The 20,650-nt window shown below is 42.1% G+C and overlaps 1 protein-coding gene across 1 annotated transcript in view; it reads left to right on the top strand.

The window, feature by feature from the left end:
• LOC124000753 (vacuolar protein sorting-associated protein 37D-like) overlaps window positions 1–19,980 on the top strand; it is a 43,200-nt gene extending 23,220 nt beyond the window's left edge. Inside the window, exons 3-4 of the mRNA XM_046307341.1 lie at window positions 16,464–16,546; window positions 18,987–19,980. Of these exons, the coding sequence (XP_046163297.1) occupies window positions 16,464–16,546; window positions 18,987–19,514 (611 nt within the window). The 3' untranslated portion in view covers window positions 19,515–19,980. The remainder of the gene's footprint in view (window positions 1–16,463; window positions 16,547–18,986) is intronic.
• The last annotated feature ends 670 nt before the right edge of the window (window positions 19,981–20,650 follow it).

Raw genomic sequence — 20,650 nt, 5'->3', positions numbered from 1 at the left:
ATTTTTGGTGAGTTTGGACATTTACAAGTGAATGTGAACAAGAGACATTGTGCAAATTAACAAAGTTTTGCCACGTGTTTGTCTGATGGAAGAACGGTACTGGCTCTGGTTCAGCATGTGTACACTCTGTGTCTGTGTGGAGTCTGGAGTCGCTAGGGCAACAGGCCTGCCTGCTCTGCTCAGGAAAAGAGGGGGGGGGGGGGGATGAGCCGAGAATGGAAAGGAGAAAAAAAAGCAAGAAAGTCAAGATAGCATTGGCAGTTGTACAGATTTCTCAAACATGGCAGAAAACTAACACTATATCATGTATATCATGTTATCATAACACCCCATCTGCTTATTAATTCAGCCACTTACTTAGATAACTAGCAAGTTAAACTTAGGAGTCACGTTAACGGAGAATTCAGCATTTTTCAACCAGAGAAAAAAGATAAAACGCACAATAAATATCTTGCTTGAATGCAGATCTAAATTGCTTTTTATTAAGCAAAACATTTATCTATGATAAACTTTGCAAATATTATGGCCATGCATTGTTTTTGCAAAAAAGACCTTGCTTTTTTTGTAAGCTTGTTTACTTGTGTGGCTTACAGCTAAATAGCTTTGCACTTTTTTCTGCTGAATTTGTTGCACTAATATATATATACTGTAAAGGAAAAATATAATTGCACTCCCTGATCACTCTGTTGAAGCAAAAAACGTGCCATATAAAGTGTTGACGTGCCATATAAAATGCGAACCGTCAATACACAGCTGGACTCACCTGCTCCCGCTTTCTCCCTTTATGCTATTTACAAACAAACACGTGACTGGCTCAACAGTTCGGGGGAACTATGGTAAGTTTCACAATGTTAAATAATGTGACAGGTTAAATGAAGAACGCGATCTGCTTTATCTCCTATCTACTTCAAATCTAGCTACAAATATAAAAATGTATTTAAAAACTTCAAAGGAATAGTTACCGGTATTGGCGGTATTGAAAAAACATTTTGTAGCTATTTCCAAATTCCCAATATATGGTATATCGCCGAAGCCTGATCACAGCAAAGGAATGTAGTTTGTGAGCTTGAAAATGAACATCTTGACAGTCTGAGTCAGGGTGCTCTGCAATCATCCTATTATTGACAGGGGGTAATGTGGCATTTCTTATTTGTCAGAATGAAATGAGTGGGTCCTGCCTTGATGACAGTATTAGATTTACACTACTTGTTCTATAGACGATCTGTCTCGAGATGTCACCAGCTGTCTACTACCTTAGATACAGATAACGTGATTGGCAGACGAGATCAACAGAGATAGTACCATGGATAGTACACGCGTTTTCTGGTTTACGGTTTAGTACTCAGCAGCGTTTTCCTGTCCAGCTAGCGAACATGAAAGTAAGTTTTCAGAGAATTGGCATTGCCAACAAACAGAAATGTGTTAAAAAAAAAAAAAAAATACACAATATGTAAAAATCTGCTCCTCCCTCGACAAAGATCAATCACCTCGACAAAGATTGATCATCTCGACAGAGATCGATCAAAGAAAAAATATGAAGGGATCTCCTCAGGTGGGTAGAAGAATCAAGTGATTACAAATGCAAATGTGAAAAGAAGGACCTAGACAAATGAAATCCACTTTGAGTGACCTTGACGTGCAAGGCCTTTAATGGCCGCTCACACACCCACGTCTTTAGACTGATCGGAAGCTAGCTACTTTAGTGTGAAGGTGTGAGATCGCACAGTGACTGGTGGAAGAGTCAAAAATGTCTCAGTTTCATTTTGGTATGGGTGTTGGTAGGGGTAGTTATCTAAATTGGATTAAGGCTATTGAACTCCCCTTACACTACTCTTTACCACATGGGAGGAGAATGGGGCCCTTTGCAGGCTTTAGTACTCGATCCCCCTGACAATCAAACCACAACTGCCAGCTAGACAAAGACAGCCCTCACTTATATGTAACAAATGCAAAACAGTTTTTCTTAGCATTGTGCATTCCAATGGGAATTGTGTACCCACAGTTTTGTGCAATTTAGCAAAGATCACGAATAAGACTCATATTCAGGGGTTTTATATTTGTATATTTATATTTGTTGGGGTGATATTGAGGTCACATTGGAATAGGTTTTTCCTTTCTATTAATAGTTTAGGCCATGTTATCCGTGGCTCCTCAGAGGAGGAAGGGGAGGACTATCTTCAGTGAATTTCATAAAAAATAAAAGTGCACTGGAAAGCACATTAAGGTAAAGGATGATAAACACACACACACGTGTGAGAGGCCTCCATTCCTTCACACAGTATGTAGGCCTTAAAGTTATCATAAAGAGATTGTGAAATAGAGCTTGTGAAATAATTAGCTCAATACCTCATACTGTAAGGAGAAAATAAAAGTCTCAACAAATGCGGTATAGTGGTGAGCTATTAAAGCACACACTGTAGGACGTTATCTAGAAGCAAAATCCTCCACCTTTCAACTAGCCCAAAGGTGTAATCTATCTTGCTGGATTTGTCTAAAGAATGCTTTTCGTGTTATTTTTAGCTGCAGTGGAGAAACAGCTATGTCGTTAGCTGCTGAAGGCACTGGCTGCTAACTGTGTTGCTGTTGTCAGACTGTGGTAAAGTAAAGATGAAGCCACAGAGTTGCTACACACTCAGCGTCAGTCTGGAGAGCAAGCACTATGCTCTAACCTCCTCTGCTCGCACGCTGTCTCTTTTGATCTGAGAAAACATTATGTACAAATGACATTACACAAGATGCTGGTGTGCATTTTCTCTGCCTCATCTCCATCCTAGAATATTTTTGGGAAGTCTCTACCAAACTTGTCATAGGGAGAAATAGATGATGTCAGCACAGTGTATGGTGTTATAAAAGCTTTGAGGAGACAGGGTGACACATTCAGGAAACATGTGTCTTTTTGTGTGTAGCCCATCAAGCTAATTTTATCATCCCCAGTCAAGTGGAGCAGCACCAGTCATCAGTATTTATCTCCACAGACGAAATAACACCCACTGTTATTGACAGGAAGAGTGTGTGTGTGTGTGTGAGGGGGCTTTCGTTTCGCTGTACGAAGTGGCCTCGGAGCTTGCGTGCTTTGTCTTTTTCATCCTGACCTAATTTGAGAGAGAAGACATGTTGGTCTATGTAGGCATCTAAACTGGGCCATGGTCCTGCAGGGTTATAATTTACTGCTGACCCACTGGCTGATTCTGAACATTCAAATATTCCAAGCCCTGCGAGGCCCCATCTGTGATACTATGACTTATTTTCGTGGCATCAGTATGAGCTGATAGGTACAGTACATTACCATTAGAAAATATGAGATTCCTTTGGACACATGGCCTTATATTGGTGTCTAGCTGTAGTGCTTCAGGCATACCAGTCAGCAGAAATTCTATCTAATAGCCATTGATGAGACGATGTCAGCTGCAGTTCAGTCATGAAATTGGTCTTCTTTCTGTTGGCTTGCTTAGAGACCTTTATACTGTATGCTTTACTGAAAGAATTGCCCAAGGAATTTTTCAAAGGATTTCACAAAATGTTCAGTATACTGCATTCTCTTTTTCAAATGTATTATTAATAACCAGTTCATATACAGATTAACATGGGCTTGTTTCTACTGTGGTCAGTGTTTTGTCAGTAAAATCCGTCACCAGATCTACCACTTCAGTGCGGCGGCCAGGATTGGGGAGTAACGGATTACAAAAAATGGTATATGTAATCCGTTACGTTACCAGCAACAATATTGTAGTCAAATTACAGATATTTTTGAAAAACTAGATGGTTACTTCAAGGATTACTTTTAAATTCAGAAAGGATGTTTGCGGGAAAAAACCTTTGACACTTCTCTGTTTTCTCAATGACATTCAATTCAACACTGAAAAAAGCCACAAGTTTAAGTTTGTTCCACCTGAATGAGTCTGACCACAAGTCAGAGACCACTATGATGACACACCAAATGGGTTTGATGGATCACAGGAAAAGAGCAGGAATAGGCTTTTGTAGGCTACAGTCCAAGCTATGTCTTCCAATAGTGTGACTGCTGTCGGCATCCAAAGATTATCCAACTTGAATAAATGCCTGGAGGTAAGGATGACAGCAGTGTTGTAGTCTACGGTGATACGGATATCACTTATTATTGATATCTATATAGTGCATTGATGTGAATCACACTGCTGCTCTCTCATTAAGCTATTTGCGCCTTAGAGATTGTGGTTATTGTGGATGGCTGTTCACAAATCTAAATGTGTATTTGAACCCAATAATGGTTGAATTCAAGAAGTTTAACCTGCCTATCAATCATTGTTTTTGAAACCAGTGGACAGACAGTGTGCGAATCCAAGCCTATGGATTAAAAATGGGGTTTTTATTGCTCAATCTAATTCATGCTGATTTCAAAAATACATCCATAGGCCCAATGGACACATTCTCAAACTAACATACTTTTGATACACTTAATGGGGCAATTTGTAGTTGCTACATCCATTTTTAGACTTATAAATTATATATATATACACACACACTATCATTCAAAAGTTTGGGGTCACTTAGAAATATCCTTGTTTTTGAAAGACAAGCATAACATCAAATTGATCAGAAATACAGTGTAGATATTGGTAATGTTGTAAATGACTATTGTAGCTGTAAACGGCAGATTTTTAATGGAATATCTACATAGGCGTACAGAGGCCCATTATCAGCAACCATCTCTCCTGTGTTCCAATGGCACATTGTGTGTTTAAAAGGCTAATTGATCATTAGAAAACCCTTTTGCAATTATGTTAGAACAGCTGAAAACTGTTGTTCTGATTAAAAAATAAATAAAACGGTCCTTCTTTAGACTAGTTGAGTATCTGGAGCATCAGCATGTGGGTTCGATTACAGGCTCAAAATGGCCAGAAGCAAAGACCTTTCTTCTGAAACTCGCCAGTCTATTCTTGTTCTGAGAAATGAAGGGTAGTCCATGCGAGAAATTGCCAAGAAACTGAAGATCTCATATAACGCTGTATACTACTCCCTTCACAGAAATCAAATTAAATCAAATGTATTTAAATAGCCCTTCGTACATCAGCTGATATCTCAAAGTGCTATACAGAAACCCAGCCTAAAACCCCAAACAGCAAGCAATGCAGGTGTAGAAGCACGGTGGCTAGAACAGCACAAACTAGCCCTAACCAAAATAGAAAGAGGAGTGGGAGGCCCTGCTGCACAACTGAGCAAGAGGACAAGTACATTAGAATGTATTGTTTGAGAAACAGATCCCTCACAAGTCCTCAACTGGCAGCTTCATTAAATAGTATCCACCAGTCTCAACATCAACAGTGAACAGGCGACTCCGGGATGCTGGCCTTCTTAGGCAGAGTTCCTCTGTCCAGTGTCTGTGTTCTTTTGCCCATCTTAATCTTTAATTTTTATTGAACAGTCTGAGATATGGTGTTTTCTTTGCAACTCTGCCTAGATGGCCAGCATCCTGAAGTTGCCTCTTCACTGTTGATGTTGAGACTGGTGTTTTGCGTTACTATTTAATGTAGCTGTCAGTTGAGGACTTGTGAGGCTTCTGTTTCTCAAACTAGACACTCTAATGTACTTGTCCTCTTGCCCAGGTGTGCACCGGGACATCCCGCTTCTCTTTCTATTCAGGTTAGAGCCAGTTTGCTGTTATGGAATTCTAATAGATTTTGGTTTTTAATGGGAAGATATCATTTAATCATGTTATTATATGTAGTATAAAGCGATGGGTTAGAAGATGCATACATAACCAACCACTAAAGTCAAATTTAACATCCATATATGACCAGCTATGTAGACTTTAACATTGATTTATCTTGCAATAGATGTGGTTCAATTGGTAACATAAATGTTTGTCATCTTCTAATACCTCTTAAGGGGAAATTGATCTAAAGGTAACTGAATGTAATCAGATTACGTAACTGATTACATTGAGAAAATAACCTACCCAACCCTGGCGGCGACACCCCGGGTCCCAGACCCCATGACAGCACGTGCGCGACACCCTCACCGCTCTAATCAAATTTGATTTGTCACATGTTTAGAATACAACAGTTGTAGACTTTACTGTGAAATGCTTACTTACGAGCACGTTTAAGTTAAAAAGTTTAAATTTGCTACATTTAAAAAAGGAAATAGTAACACAATAATATAGAAATAACAAGTAGTAGCGGTACCGAGTCAATGTGCAGGAGTACGAAGTAGTTGTGGTAATATGTACAGTTGAAGTTGGAAGTTTACATACACCTTAACCAAATACATTTTAACTCAGTTTTTCACAATTCCTGACATTTTATCCTAGTAACAATTCCCTGTTTTAGGTCATTTAGGATCACCACTTTTTTTAAAGAATGTGAATTGTCAGAATAATAGTAGAGAGAATTATTTATTTAATATTTTATTTCTTTCACATTCCCAGTGGGTCAGAAGTTTGCATACACTTAATTTGTTTTTGGTAGCATTGCCTTTAAATTGTTTAACTTGGGTCAAATGTTTCTGGTAACCTTCCACATGCTTCCCACAATAAGTTGGGTGAATTTTGGCCTATTCCTCCTGACAGAGCTGGTGTAACTGAGTCAGGTTTGTAGGCCTCCTTGCTCGCACACGTTTTTTCAGTTCTGCCCACAAATGTTCTACTCTACTGGATTGAGGTCAGGGCTTTGTGATGGCCACTCCAATACCTTGACGTTGTTGTCCTTAAGCCATTTTGCCACAACTATGACAGTATGCTTGGGGTCATTGTCCATTTGGAAGACCTATTTGCGACTAAACTTTAACTTCCTGACTGTTGTCTTGAGATGTTGCTTCAATATATCCACGTAGTTTTCCTCCCTCATGATTATATCAATTTGTGAAGTGCACCAGTCCCTCTTGCAGCAAAGCACCCCCACGACATGATGCTGCCACCCCCGTGCTTCACAGTTGGGATGGAAGCCTCCCCCTTTTTCCTCCAAACATAAGGATGGTCCTTATGGCCAAACAGTTCTATTTTTGATTCATCAGACCAGAGGACATTTCTCCAAAAAGTATGATATTTTTCCCCATGTGCAGTTGCAAACGGTAGTCTGGCTTTTTTATGGCGGTTTTGGAGCAGTGGCTGCTTCCTTGCTGAGCGCCCTTTCAGGTTATGTCGATATAGGACTCGTTTTACTGTGGATATAGATACTATTGTACCTGCTTCCTCCAGCATCTTCACAAGGTCCTTTGCTGTTGTTCTGGGATTGAGTCGCACTTTTCGCACCAAAGTACGTTCATCTCTAGGAGACAGAACACATCTCCTTCCTAAGCAATATGATGGCTGCGTGGTCCCAAGGTGTTTATACTTGCGTACTATTGTCTGTTCAGATGAACGTGGTACCTTCAGGCGTTTGGAAATTGCTACCAAGGATGAATCAGACTTGTGATGATCTACAATTTTTATTCTGAGGTCTTGGCTGATTTCTTTTGATTTTCCCATGATGTCACGCAAAGAGGCACTGAGTTTGAAGGTAGGCCTTGAAATACATCCACATGTACTGTCGTGGTCAAAAGTTTTGAGAATGACACAAATAATAATTTTCACAAAGTCTGCTGCCTCAGTGTCTTTAGATATTTTTGTCAGATATTACTATTTAATACTGAAGCATAATTCCACGCATTTCATAAGTGTCAAAGGCTTTTATTGACAATTACATGAAGTATTCAAAGAGTCAATATTTGCAGGGTTGACCCTTCTTTTTCAAGACCTCTGCAATCCGCCCTGGCGTGCTGTCAATTCACTTCTGGGCCACATCCTGACTGATGGCAGCCCATTCTTGCATAATCAATGCTTAGAGTTTGTCAAAATTTGTAGGTTTTTGTTTTGGCCACCCGCCTCTTGAGGATTGACCATAAATTCTCAATGGGATTAAGGCCTGGGGAGTTTCCTGGCCATGGACCCAAAATATAGATTTTTTGTTCCCCAAGCCACTTAGTTATCACTTTTGCCTTCTGGTAAGGTGCTCTATCATGCTGGAAAAGGCATTGTTCATCACCAAACTGTTCCTGGATGGTTGGGAGAAGTTGCTCTCAGATGATGTGTTGGTACCATTTTTTATTCATGGCTGTGTTCTGAGGCAGATTTGTGAGTGCGCCCACACCATTGGCTGAGAAGCAACCCCACACATGAATGGTCTCAGGATGCTTTAATGTTGGCATGACACAGGACTGATGGTAGCGCTTACCTTGTCTTCTCCGGACAAGCTTTTTTCCGGATGCCCCAAACAATCGGAAAGGGGATTCATCAGAGTAGATGACTTTACCCCAGTCCTCAGTAGTCCAATTTCTGTACCTTTTGCAGAATATCAGTCTGTCCCTGATGTTTTTCCTGGACAGAAGTGGCTTCTTTGCTGCCCTTCATGACACCAGGCCATCCTCCAAAGGTCTTTGCCTCACTGTGCGTGTAGATGCACTCACACCTGCCTGCTGCCATTCCTGAGCAATCTCTGTACTGGTGGTGCAGCTGAATTAACTTTAGGAAACGGTCCTAGCACTTCAGAACCAGGGATGTTCGATCGGGTTCGAGTCTGGCCTCTGGCTAGGCCACTCAAAGACATTCAGAGACGTGTACTGAAGCCGCTCCTGCGTTGTTTTGGTTGTGTTCTTAGGATTGTTGCCCTGTTGGAAGATGAACATCTGGCCCATTCTGAGGTCCTGAGTACTCTGGAGCAGGTTTTCATCAAGTATCTCTCTGTACTTTGCTTGGTTCATCTTTACCTCGACCCTAACTAGTCTCCCAGTCCCTGCCACTGAAAAACATCCCCACAGCATGATGCTGCCACCACCATGCTTCATCATAGGGATAGTGCCAGGTTTCCTCCAGACGTGACACTTGCCATTCAGGCCAAAGAGTTCAATATTGGTTTCATCAGACCAGAGAATCTTGTTTCTCATGGTCTGAGATTCCTTTAGGTGCCTATTTGCAAATCTCCAAATGGGCTGTCATGTGCCTTTTACTGTGGAGTGGCTTCCATCTGGCCACTACCATAAATGTCTGATTGATGGAGTGCTGCAGAGATGGTTCTCCTTCTGGAAGGTTCTCCTATCTCCACACAGAAACTCTGGAAGTCTTTCAGAGTGACCATCGGGTTCTTGGTTACCTCCCTGACTGAGGCCCTTCTCCCCCGATTGCTCAGTTTGGCTAGGCAGCCAGCTCTTGGAAGAGTCTTGGCGTTTCCAAACTTCTTCCATTTAAGAACAATGGAGGCCACTGTGTTCTTGGGAACCTTCAATGCTGCAGAAATGTTTTGGTACCCTTTCCCAGATCTGTGCCTCGACACAATCATGTCTCGGAGCTCTACGGACAATTCATTCAACAATTAATTCTTATATAGATAGGTGTGTGCCTTCCCAAATAATTTCCAATCAATAGAATTTACCACAGGTGGACTCCAATCAAGTTGTAGAAACATCTCAAGGATGGTCAATGGAAATAGAATGCACCTGAGCTCAATTTCGGATCAAATCACATTTTATTAGTCAAATGCGCCGAACACAACAAGTGTAGACCCTACAGTGAAATGCTTACTTACAAGCCCCTAACCAACAATGCAGTTAAAAAATACGGATAAGTATAAGAAATAAAAGTAACAAGTAATTAAAGAGCAGCAGTAAAATAACAATAGCGAGACTAAACTCAGCAAAAAAGACTTAACATGTCTTAACATGTAAATATTTGTATTAACATAACAAGATTCAACAACTGAGACATAAACTGAACAAGTTCCACAGACATGTGACTAACAGAAATTGAATAATGTGTCCCTGAACAAAGGGAGGTCAAAATCTAAAGTAACAGTCAGTATCTGGTGTTGCCACCAGCTGCATTAAGTACGGCAGTATCTCCTTCTCATGGACTGCACCAGATTTGCCAGTTCTTGCTGTGAGATGTCACCCCTCTCTTCCACCAAGGCACCTGAAAGTTCCCGGACATTTCTTGGGGGAATGGCCCTAGCCATCACCCTCCGATCCAACAGGTCCCAATGGGATTGAGATCCGGACTCTTTGCTGGCCATGGCAAAACACTGACATTCCTGTCTTGCAGGAAATAACGCACAGAACGAGCAGTATGGCTGGTGGCATTGTCATGCTGGATGGAGGGTCGTGTCAGGATGAGCCTGCAGGGAAGGTACCACATGAGGGTGGAGGATGTCTTCCCTGTAACGCACAGGGTTGAGATTGCCTGCAATGACAATAAGCTCAGCCCGTTGATGTTGTGACACACCGCCCCAGACCATGACGGACCATCCACCTCCAAATCGATCCGCTCCAGAGTACAGGCCTCGGAGTAACGCTAATTTCTTTGATGATAAACGCAAATCCGACCATCACCCCTGGTGAGACAAAACTGTGACTCATCAGTGAAGAGCTCTTTTTGCCTGTCCTGTCTGGTCCAGCGACAGTGGGTTTGTGCCCATAGGTGACATTGTTGCCGGTGATGTCTGGTGAGGGAGGACCTGCCTTACAACAAGCCTACAAGCCCTCAATCCAGCCTCTCTCAGCCTATTGCGGACAGTCTGAGCACTGATGGAGGGATTATGCGTTCCTGGTGTAACTCGGGCAGTTGTTGTTGCCATCCTGTACCTGTCCTGCAGGTGTGATGTTCGGATGTACAGATCCTGTGCAGGTGTTGTTACACATGGTCTGTCACTGCGAGGATGATCAGCTGTTCGCCCTGTCTCCTTGTAGCGCTGTCTTAGGTGTCTCACAGTAAGGACATTCTTCATAACTGTGATCTTAATTGCCTACCGTCTGTAAGCTGTTAGTATCTTAATGACCGTTCCACAGGTGCATGTTCATTAATTGTTTATGGGTCATTGAACAAGCATGGGAAACAGTATTTAAACCCTTTACAATGAAGATCTGTGAAGTTATTTGGATTTTTACAAATTATCTTTGAAAGACAGGGTGCTGAAAAGGGATGTTTATTTTTTTGCTGAGCTTATTTACAAGGGGGTACCGGAGAGTCAATGTGCTGGGGTACCAGTTAGTTGAGGTAATATGTACATGTAGGTAGAATTCATAAAGTGACTATGCATAGATGATAACAACAGAGAGTAGCAGCGGCATATTAGAGGGGGTGGGGGGTGATGGGCAATGCAAATTGTCTAGGTAGCCATTTGATTAGATTTTCAGGAGTCTTATGGCTTGGGGGTAGTCTCTTGGACTTAGACTTGGTGCTCCTGTACCGCTTTCCGTGCGGTAGCAGAGAGAACAGTCTGTGACTAGTGTGGTTGGTCTTTGACAATTTTTAGGGCCTTCCTCTGACACCGTCTGGTATAGAGGTCCTGGATGGCAGGAAGGAAGTGGGTCTAGGGTTTCTGGGATAATGATGTTGATGTGAGCCATGACCAGCCTTTCAAAGCACTTCATGGCTACAGACGTGAGTGCTACGGGTGGGCAGGTTACCTTAGTGTTCTTGGGCACAGGCACTATGGTTGTCTGCTTAAAACATGTTGGTATTTTGGACTCAGACAGGGAGAGGTTGAAAATGTCAGTGAAGACACTTGCCAGTTGGTCAGCACATGCTCGCAGTACACGTCTTGTTAATCTGTCTGGCCCTGTGGCCTTGTGAATGTTGACCTGCTTAAAGGTCCTACTCACATCGGCTGCGGAGAGCGTGATCACACAGTCTTCTGGAACAGCTGGTGCTCTCATGCATGTTTCAATGTTATTTGCCTCGAAGCTAGCATAGAAGTAGTTTAGCTTGTCTGGTAGGCTTGTGTCACTGGGCAGCTCTCGGCTGTGCTTCCCTTTGTGGTCTGTAATGGTTTGCAAGCCCTGCCACATCCAACAAGCGTCAGAGCCAATGTAGTACGATTCGATCTTAGTCGTCTATTGAAGCTTTGCCTGTTTGATGGTTCATCGGAGGACATAGCGGAATTTCTTATAAGCTTCCGGTTTAGAGTCCCGCTCCTTGAAAGCGGCAGCTGTTGCCTTTAGCTTAGTGCGGATGTTGCCTGTAATCCATGGCTTCTGGTTGGGGTATGTACATACGGTCACTGATGCATGGGCTCGTCAGACTCGTTAAAGGAAAAAAGGATACTGCCAGTCTGTGGTGAGTAATCGCAGTCCTGATGTCCAGAAGTTCTTTTCGGTCATAAGAGACGGTAGCGGCATTATGTACAAAATAAATTAAAAGATAAGCTTCAAACAATGCAAATAAACAAACAAAAATCCACAATCGGTTGGGGACTTCTTCTCTGGCGCCATTGTTACAGAGTCTCATAGCAAAGGGTCTGAATACTCATGTAAATAAGGTATATCTGTTCTATATTTGTAATACATTTGCTAATAAAGAAGCTTTTTTAATTTAGTCATTATGGGGTATTGTGTTTAGGTTGATGAGAGAAAAAATGATTTAATCCATTTTAGAATAAGGCTGTAATGTAACTAAATGTGGAACAAGTAGGGCTTACAATCATACAGTATTACTGGCTGTGTCACATTTCTATAGCTCCTGTATCTTGGAGCAAACGGCTATCTTGTTTGGCTCTTAAGTGAAAGGTTAGTAGTTCAAGCCCACCCAGGGATGGGTAGCTTTCGTGAGTAGACCATTGCTTCAGATAAGAGGGGCAGTTAACTGACCATATCTTGTTTTCTGAAAACAGTGGGGAGCAAAATTCTCAATCCTCTGCTGTGAGTGTCAGCGTGCCAAATGCCGCTCCCAGAGGCTTGATTTGATTTATTAGGATCCCCATTTGCCTATGCCCTTAAGCCAGCTAGTCTGAGGTTGGTGTTGCTCTGTCCCCCTCCCCCATTCTGCCTGAGGAGGACCTGGTAATGCTATTGCTTTAGCCAGTTATCCTCTAGGCCTGCTGAATTAAATGCAGCTGCTCCTGGTGGGTTTGTTTGGCTGTCTGTCGCCTTCCATTACACCCCCAACAACTGGAGCACAGGGTCATGCACGTGGCACGCCTCGCCTCACCATTTTCCCTTCATGCATGCGTGGTTCTCACGTATGTGAAGGTACATGTTCACGCAGCTCTTGCCAGTAGAGGCCTTACTGTTGCTTTGGATTATTTATGTTCAAACAATGGAGAGACATGAACGGGGCGAGTAGGTGCAGAGTTGTGATGGGCTTGTTGTTGGAACGTCCACTATGGTTTGTTGTTTTATGTGTGAACCCACTGCCTGTGGTGTTCAGAATAAATCATTATCATGCTAAAATGCATTACCATTGTTTGACTGAAGTGACTTGTTGGCTCATTAAAGGGAACAGCTTGTGGAGACACGTTCAACTAAAACTGGTCTAATCACCAGTCAATGAATCAATCAAATGTATTTTTAAAGCCTTTTTTTTACATAAGCAGATGTCACAAAATGCTATACTGAAACCCAGTCTATAAAACCCCAAATTGCAAGCAATGCAGATGTAGAGGTGCGGTGGCTAGGAAAAACTCCCTAGAAAGGCAGGAAACTAGGAAGAAACCTAGAGAGGAACCAGGATCTAAGGTGGACTGGGGACAGCCAGGAGTCATCAGGCCATGTAGTCCGGGAGGGGAGGTAGAGAGGATTATATATATTTTTTGCCTTTTTTTCCGCAATTTCCTCGTATCCAATTGGTAGTTACAGTATTGTCTCATCATTGCAACTCCCGTACGGACGTGAGATTCCAGAACTGATATCTGGGTTTCTTCTGTCTTACGGTCCAGGTTATTCCTTCGCACTCTTGCTGCCTCTAGTGATCGAGAGAGGGGCAAAGGTTGAGAGCCGTTCGTCCTCTGAAACAAAAACCAACCAAGCAGCACTGCTTCTTGACACAATGCCCACTTAAACCGGAAGCCGGCAGCACCAATGTGTCGGGGGAAACACTGTACACCTGGTTGTACTGCTAACCTACAAAACATTACATGGCTTGTCACTATCTATCTCTCCAATTTGGTCCTGCTGTACATACCTACACAAACTCTAAGGTCACAAGACGCAGGCCTCCTTATTGTCCTTAGAATTTCTAAGCAAACTGCTGGAGGCAGGGCTTTCTCCTACAGAGCTCAATTTATCTTCGGTCACAGTGTCCCCGACCCACCCCTGTCTCAGTCTACAGTATCTATGCTGCAATAGTCTATGTGCTGGGGGGGCTAGGGCCAGTCTGTTATATCTGGTGTAATTCTTCTGTCTTATCAGGTGTCTTGTGTGAATTTAAGTATGCTAGACGCTCGAGTGGTGCAGTGGTCTAAGGCACTGCATCGCAGTGCTAGCTGTGCCACTAGAGATTCTGGGTTCGAGTCCAAGCTCTGTCGCAGCCGGCTGCAACTGAGAGACCCATGGGGCGCACAATTGGCCTAGCGTTGTCCGGGCTAGGCGAGGGTTGGCCCGGCAGGGATGTCCTTGTCCCATCGCACACTAGCGACTCCTATGGCTTGCTGGGCGCAGTGCACGCTGACACGGTCGCCAGGTGTACAGTGTTTCCTCCGACACATTGCCTTCCGGGTTAAGCGGGTATTGTGTCAAAAAACATTGCGGCTTGGTTGTTTCGGAGGACGCACGGCTCTCAACCTTTGCCTCGGAGTTGCAGCGATGAGAGAAGACTGTAACTACCAACTGGATACCACGAAATTGGGGAGAAAAAGGGGTAAAAAAATGACAAATGGATACAATGACAAATGGTCCTTCTGTAGCTCAGTTGGTAGAGCATGGCGCTTGTAACGCCAGGGTAGTGGGTTTGATCCCCGGGACCACCCATACGTAGAATGTATGCACACATGACTGTAAGTCGCTTTGGATAAAAGCGTCTGCTAAATGGCATATAATTATTATTATATTATATTATTACATGACAAACCAGTTATAATTTTAAAAGATAATGATAAAAAGTATTTAATTAGAAACAACAATGCTATTAATAACAAATTTAAAAGCTTCTATGAAAATCTTTATAAATCAGAATAAAATTATAGTTGGACTGATCCTACTATCACGTTTTAGGTAAGACCCAGATGCAGACAATGTTGAAGTAACAATAGTTTATTAAATCAAACAGTGGCAGGCAAAAGGCAGGTCAATGGCAGGCAGAGGTCAGTAATCCAGATTGGTGGGGCAACAGTGAAGAAGCGACTCCGGGATGCTGGCCATCTAGGCGGAGTTGCAAAGAAAAAGACATATCTCAGACTGGCCAATAAAAATAAAATATTAAGATGGGCAAAAGAACACAGACACTGGACAGAGGAACTCTGCCTAGAAGTCCAGCATCCCGGAGTTGCCTGTTCACTGTTGACGTTGATCTTCAGTTTCTTGGCAATTTCCCTCATGGACTACCCTTCATTTCTCAGAACAAGAATAGACTGGCGAGTTTCAGAAGAAAGGTCTTTGTTTCTGGCCATTTTGAGCCTGTAATCGAACCCACAAATGCTGATGCTCCAGATACTCAACTAGTCTAAAGAAGGCCAGTTTTATTGCTTCTTTATTCAGAACAACAGTTTTCAGCTGTGCTAAAATAATTGCAAAAGGGTTTTCTAATGATCAATTAGCCTTTTAAAATGATAAACTTGGATTAGCTCACACAATCTGCCATTGGAACACAGGAGTGATGGTTGCTGATAATGGGCCTCTGTACACCTATGTTGATATTCCATAAAAAATCTGCCGTTTTCAGCTAAAATAGTCATTTACAACATTAACAATGTCTACACTGTATTTCTGATCAATTTGATGTTATTTTAATGGACAAAACATTTAGCTTTTCTTTCAAAAACAATGACATTTCTAAGTGACCCCAAACTTTTGAACGGTAGTGTATATTTAAAAACATTTTCCTTAGTATAATATTTTGAAAGTGCTAATGTTACTGTCATTACACTTTTTGGTGTTTTGTAACAAATGTCTCGAGTGCACAGTTCAATGTTTGAATGCTGGAATTATTTTGTAGTGGACATACATGCGCAGGTAGCATACTTTTTGAAGTGATTTGTTGTTCAATAAGATTACGTTCATTATGTTCATGCCAAAATAAAAAAGTTAATAAAAAAACATGATTATATGATGTCTTTACTATTAGGCCCAGAAAATGTTTAGGTTCCATGAAGAAAATAGAGACCCCCAAATTTAATTGTTTAATTCGTACTCTGCCCACCGATGACACTGCAAACATTATTCAATGGAAGTGGAACCTTGATGTGTGGACGCCTCTCTCACCGGTTGGTTGACAGACTGAGACAGAAGCGACTGGTTCTTCTTCTGCTGAACAAACCTCAATGTTTTGAAATGTTTGCTCACAGGCAACGTTTGCAGCTCCATAGCCCCTCTCTCCGAGCCAAAAAAAATGTCCATCCACCATCTCCCTTTACAACCCTAAAGGTTCTTTGTTTTAAAATGATTTAATCTCTCCTGGTTTCTCATTGACTGAGCTAGTCTTGAGCTAGTCATAAGTCACTCTTTTTGGTAAGCTCTTTTATGTAATTAACTGATCCCTCTGTCACTGTCATTCCTTGTGAATCAATTATGTTTCCTTGTCCTTGCAGTGCCCCACACACAGAAGCACAGCCTCCAAACAGCACAGAATCTTCTCCACGAAGATGTGGCGCGTGCTGAGGAACAGTCTGAGGTAATTCCAAAGCCTGAGCTCTATTGTTGGGTCTTAGCATAAACCACTGAGTGTGTTCTTTGCATTGTCAGCACTAGTGTAGAATCATTGAAAAGCCTCCACATAAGTCGACAGCCAGGCCACACTTGTTCATTCTGCGCTCCATTAAAATCGGACAAATTCTAGGAATAGTCTATGAAACTCATGCATACTTGAGTATTCAAGCCTGCAGGAGTTAGAGTTAGGATTCACACTGAACTGGTTGCCTTTTTCAAGCGAGATCAAACAAAGCATTTTGCCCAAAGTTTTCTGTGCACTATATTACATCTGGCCACGATTTCAATGGAAATGTCTACAATTTGAACGAGAATATTTGCCTTGACCTTTTGATTTACAAATAATCAGGTATTTCAAATGTTAATTTGCTTATTAAACACATAATGTTATAGATGACTAGACGGTTAATAGAAATACACACAGACCTCACGATACCATATTATCATGATATTTAAGTGGCGATACGATATGTATGCCAATTCTCACAATTCTATATGTATTGCGATTCGATACTGTGATACTATTGTGATTCAATGTTCCAAAAATATTGCTCACCATATATCTGCTTCAGAGGGACATGAGAGAGCCATGAGAAAACAAATGTTTTGATCAGCCATGGAAAAACAAAAGTTTTCCAGATTTAAAAAGAAGATAGAAAACAAGCTATGATGGACAAATACTGGAGTTTTGTTGCAGTTACAGCAAACTAGCGCAAAAATAATATTGTGATATGGTCAAAATTATACGATACAAAAATAATATTGTGATATGGTCAAAATTATACGATACAAAAATAATGTTGTGATATGGTCAAAATTATACGACACAAAAATAATATTGTGATATGGTCAAAATTATACGATACAAAAATAATATCCCGATATATATTTTGTCACCCGCGTCAGCTACTTTTTTAATGTGCACTGCACGTTGACTGCCACGGTTTACTGAACAATTTAAATACCTCATTAACCTACAGCTACAATTTTCATACAACTACATTCAGCTCCTTCATACTTTAACCAAGACACTACACAGCAAACATGCCCACATTGGTATGTTTTTACCCTTGTAGGAAAGTTTGTTTTTTACAGGGCAATTGGTGCAAACTATACACATTTAATCCGACCTCATACTTTCCTAGGTGATATAACATTTTATTTGGAGGGGAATGTATGGCACTACACATTTATTGAGCTTGATCCATTAGCAAGTGGCCCTTGTAAACCTTAATTTCACAAACCATATACTGTAAGGAAGTGACTGTATAACCGTGCACAGACTATAGTCCTATACAGCACGTTCCCATAATGAGAAAGGCTTACTACCATAGACTATCCCCCCACACACAATCCTTCCAACATATAGCCATGAAAGGCCGTCCAGCTCGTGGCCATAATGAATGGCCCATTTGTTTATTAAATGGATTTCACACAATCAATGTACGTATCTAATGAATGGCAGTAAGGGTGGGTTCTTTTGTGTGTTCCAGCAATTTGGTTTTATGTATCACCAGTGCCACTCATTAATATCTTTACCGGCTCCCTGTTGAAGCTGACAGATTTCAGCCCCCGAGGCCGAAGGTAACATCATAGAGAGTTGATTGTGTAGGGTTAGGCGGTATCCAGATTTCATACCGGCATACCGTTTCTGTACAATACCGGGGTATAGGGTATTACCGAATGTGCACACAAGGGGATTGAAAAAATATATTAATATATTGACCCACAAAACAATTTAGGCAACAGGGATCTTGATCCAGGAGGGCTTTGAAAAAATATAATAAACCGTTGGTATTTCGAAATACCCCAGTATACAGGTAAACGGTATATCACCCAATATACAGTATATCGCCCAAGCCTAGTGTCAAGCCATCTACAGCTGGCAACTATGAATAAAGAAATGTCCAGGGAAATTATGGTGGTACCATGGGGACCATTTGTGCTGCTCTGATATGGAAGATACACAGTAATGACCGAAACCTTTTTTGTGTGCGTAGCCAGTCGCTTCCTGCTAATTGAGTTCTTCCCAATGACTATGCTCAGGCAGAGGTTAGAGTGGGGAGGTGGGCTGTGCAGACTGTAATCAATTATTCACTCCCCCAATACTAGGCTAGACAGGTTTTTCCACCTACTCCCAATGACTGGGGATACAGTTGCCAGTCAGACTGATTACAGTCATTCTAGTGCTGTTCCATTGGAAGTGTTACTAGATATAACATTTTGGCCCATGTAAAATAATATATATTGCAAGTAAATTATCAACACATCTGTGTCAAATTTCATGGCAAGCATTACAAGTCAATGTGAAACCCCGTTTTACATGTGGGGCTGTGTTTACACTGTTCCCAAGGGTTGTGAATCCTTTTGTTAGACTTCCTGTCTTCCTGTCCTCTGCTTCACAGGACCTCCTGGAGAAGTTCATGGAGGGGAAGTTGCCCTTGGAGGGGTTCCTGGACTCCTTCCAAAGCTCCAGGAAAAGATACCACATCCGCCGTGTTCAGGCAGAGAAAATCCAGGAGCTCAGCCGAGCCAAAGAGAATTCCAGCAAAAAGCTAGAGGAGCGAGAGGACAAGGCGCGGGAGGTGAAGAGAGACGAGCACCCTGAAACCCAGCAGCCCATCAGCTTCGTGGCCCAGGGCCCGCCCCGGGTCTTCCAGCTCCGCTACGGCCTCACCCCCGCCATCCTGCTGCCCCACTTCTCCCTGCCAACCACCTTGCCCTCTGCCCCGTCCCACGCCAGTCTACCTCCGCTGGACTCACAGCCGGGCCAGACCCACATCCTGAGCACAAATGCCCAGTTCTCGGGACATGGGCACCCTGTGAACCTACGGGTCATTGGACAATTACCCGGTGGCTGGCCAACCAGACCGGTGCGGTTACAGCAGCTCTATAGACCCGCCACTCACCAGCCTGAGCCTCTATATCGATAGCTGAGGCATGGGCCCTGGAGGTCTCTAGACATGGAACCAAACAGCGGCTACCAGACTCATGCACGCAAAGATGGCCTTTGAATACTTTGTGGAATTGATCTGACATATACGTTCTCCAGCCATGACACAAAATGTTAACATAGCTAAAAAGGGAGATAACCAGAAGCCATTAAGCATGGAGTAAGTGTAGTTGAAAGCAAGCAAGTTAATGAATGAATGAAGGAGCAACAGGTTGTGGTTTTCATTGTTGTTCGTTTTTTTCTTTGAATGTTACACTGTCAGGGCGTCACATGGTTGTGAAGCACAGCAATGATATGAAATGTCTCAAATGGAGTAGTGCCTCCGGGTTGTCATAAAGGACCCCATTGTCCATTCCTGCGACTTAGAACTGCAAGGCTTCTATGAAATGGCCTGGTGTCATTTTGCTGATGATCAATAAAGTACAAATGGTGGTGTTTATTATTAACCTAAATCCCTGTTGTTACTTGTTTCATAGTTCTGCCCAAGCGATGCAGTCGTATTTCTGCAATTTTGGAATAATTTCCAAGCCATTTTCCTGATGCGCAAACACAAGACATCACAACACAAAGATGAACAAAGAACACAGAATATGTGACAGAGTGTTTATGCAGCTTCCCCTTTCAAATGCATATTTAGAGCAGATGGTCTAATATTTATTATTTATCCGTAGATATATACTGGCAACATGACTGTTTGCTCAGGCTTTTCAAATGTTTTATTATCACATGGATAATGATGATGATGAATATATCGCTGAGAGTGGATATGGGGGAACAGTAAAATTGTTATCTTTGGACCGGCTCCCAAATAAGGCTACATTTTCTAAAGGGTCACCAGGTTTCTCAGCTGAAGTTGATTACCGTCACAAATAAACCTTGAGGAGCGCACAACTCTGCCTTTGTTATTTCACAAACAGTGTGTCGAAGCATTCACATCGGTGAATGGTTTACTTATTTATGGAAATCCTATTTTAAATGCCCAGCTTCAAAGGCTTTTGTTTACTATGATAAATGAGATGCTGTTTTTCTTTCAGGGCTTCCTGAATGTTTTTATTTCTCCTCCGAACTGAGTATAAGAGCGTGTAAATTGAATCTCTGTGAGAAAGTCAGCCTTCT

The sequence above is a fragment of the Oncorhynchus gorbuscha genome, linkage group LG16 (genome assembly GCF_021184085.1).
Source record: "Oncorhynchus gorbuscha isolate QuinsamMale2020 ecotype Even-year linkage group LG16, OgorEven_v1.0, whole genome shotgun sequence".
Classification (NCBI taxonomy): domain Eukaryota; kingdom Metazoa; phylum Chordata; class Actinopteri; order Salmoniformes; family Salmonidae; genus Oncorhynchus; species Oncorhynchus gorbuscha.
This window is presented reverse-complemented; position numbering and strand designations above follow the sequence as displayed.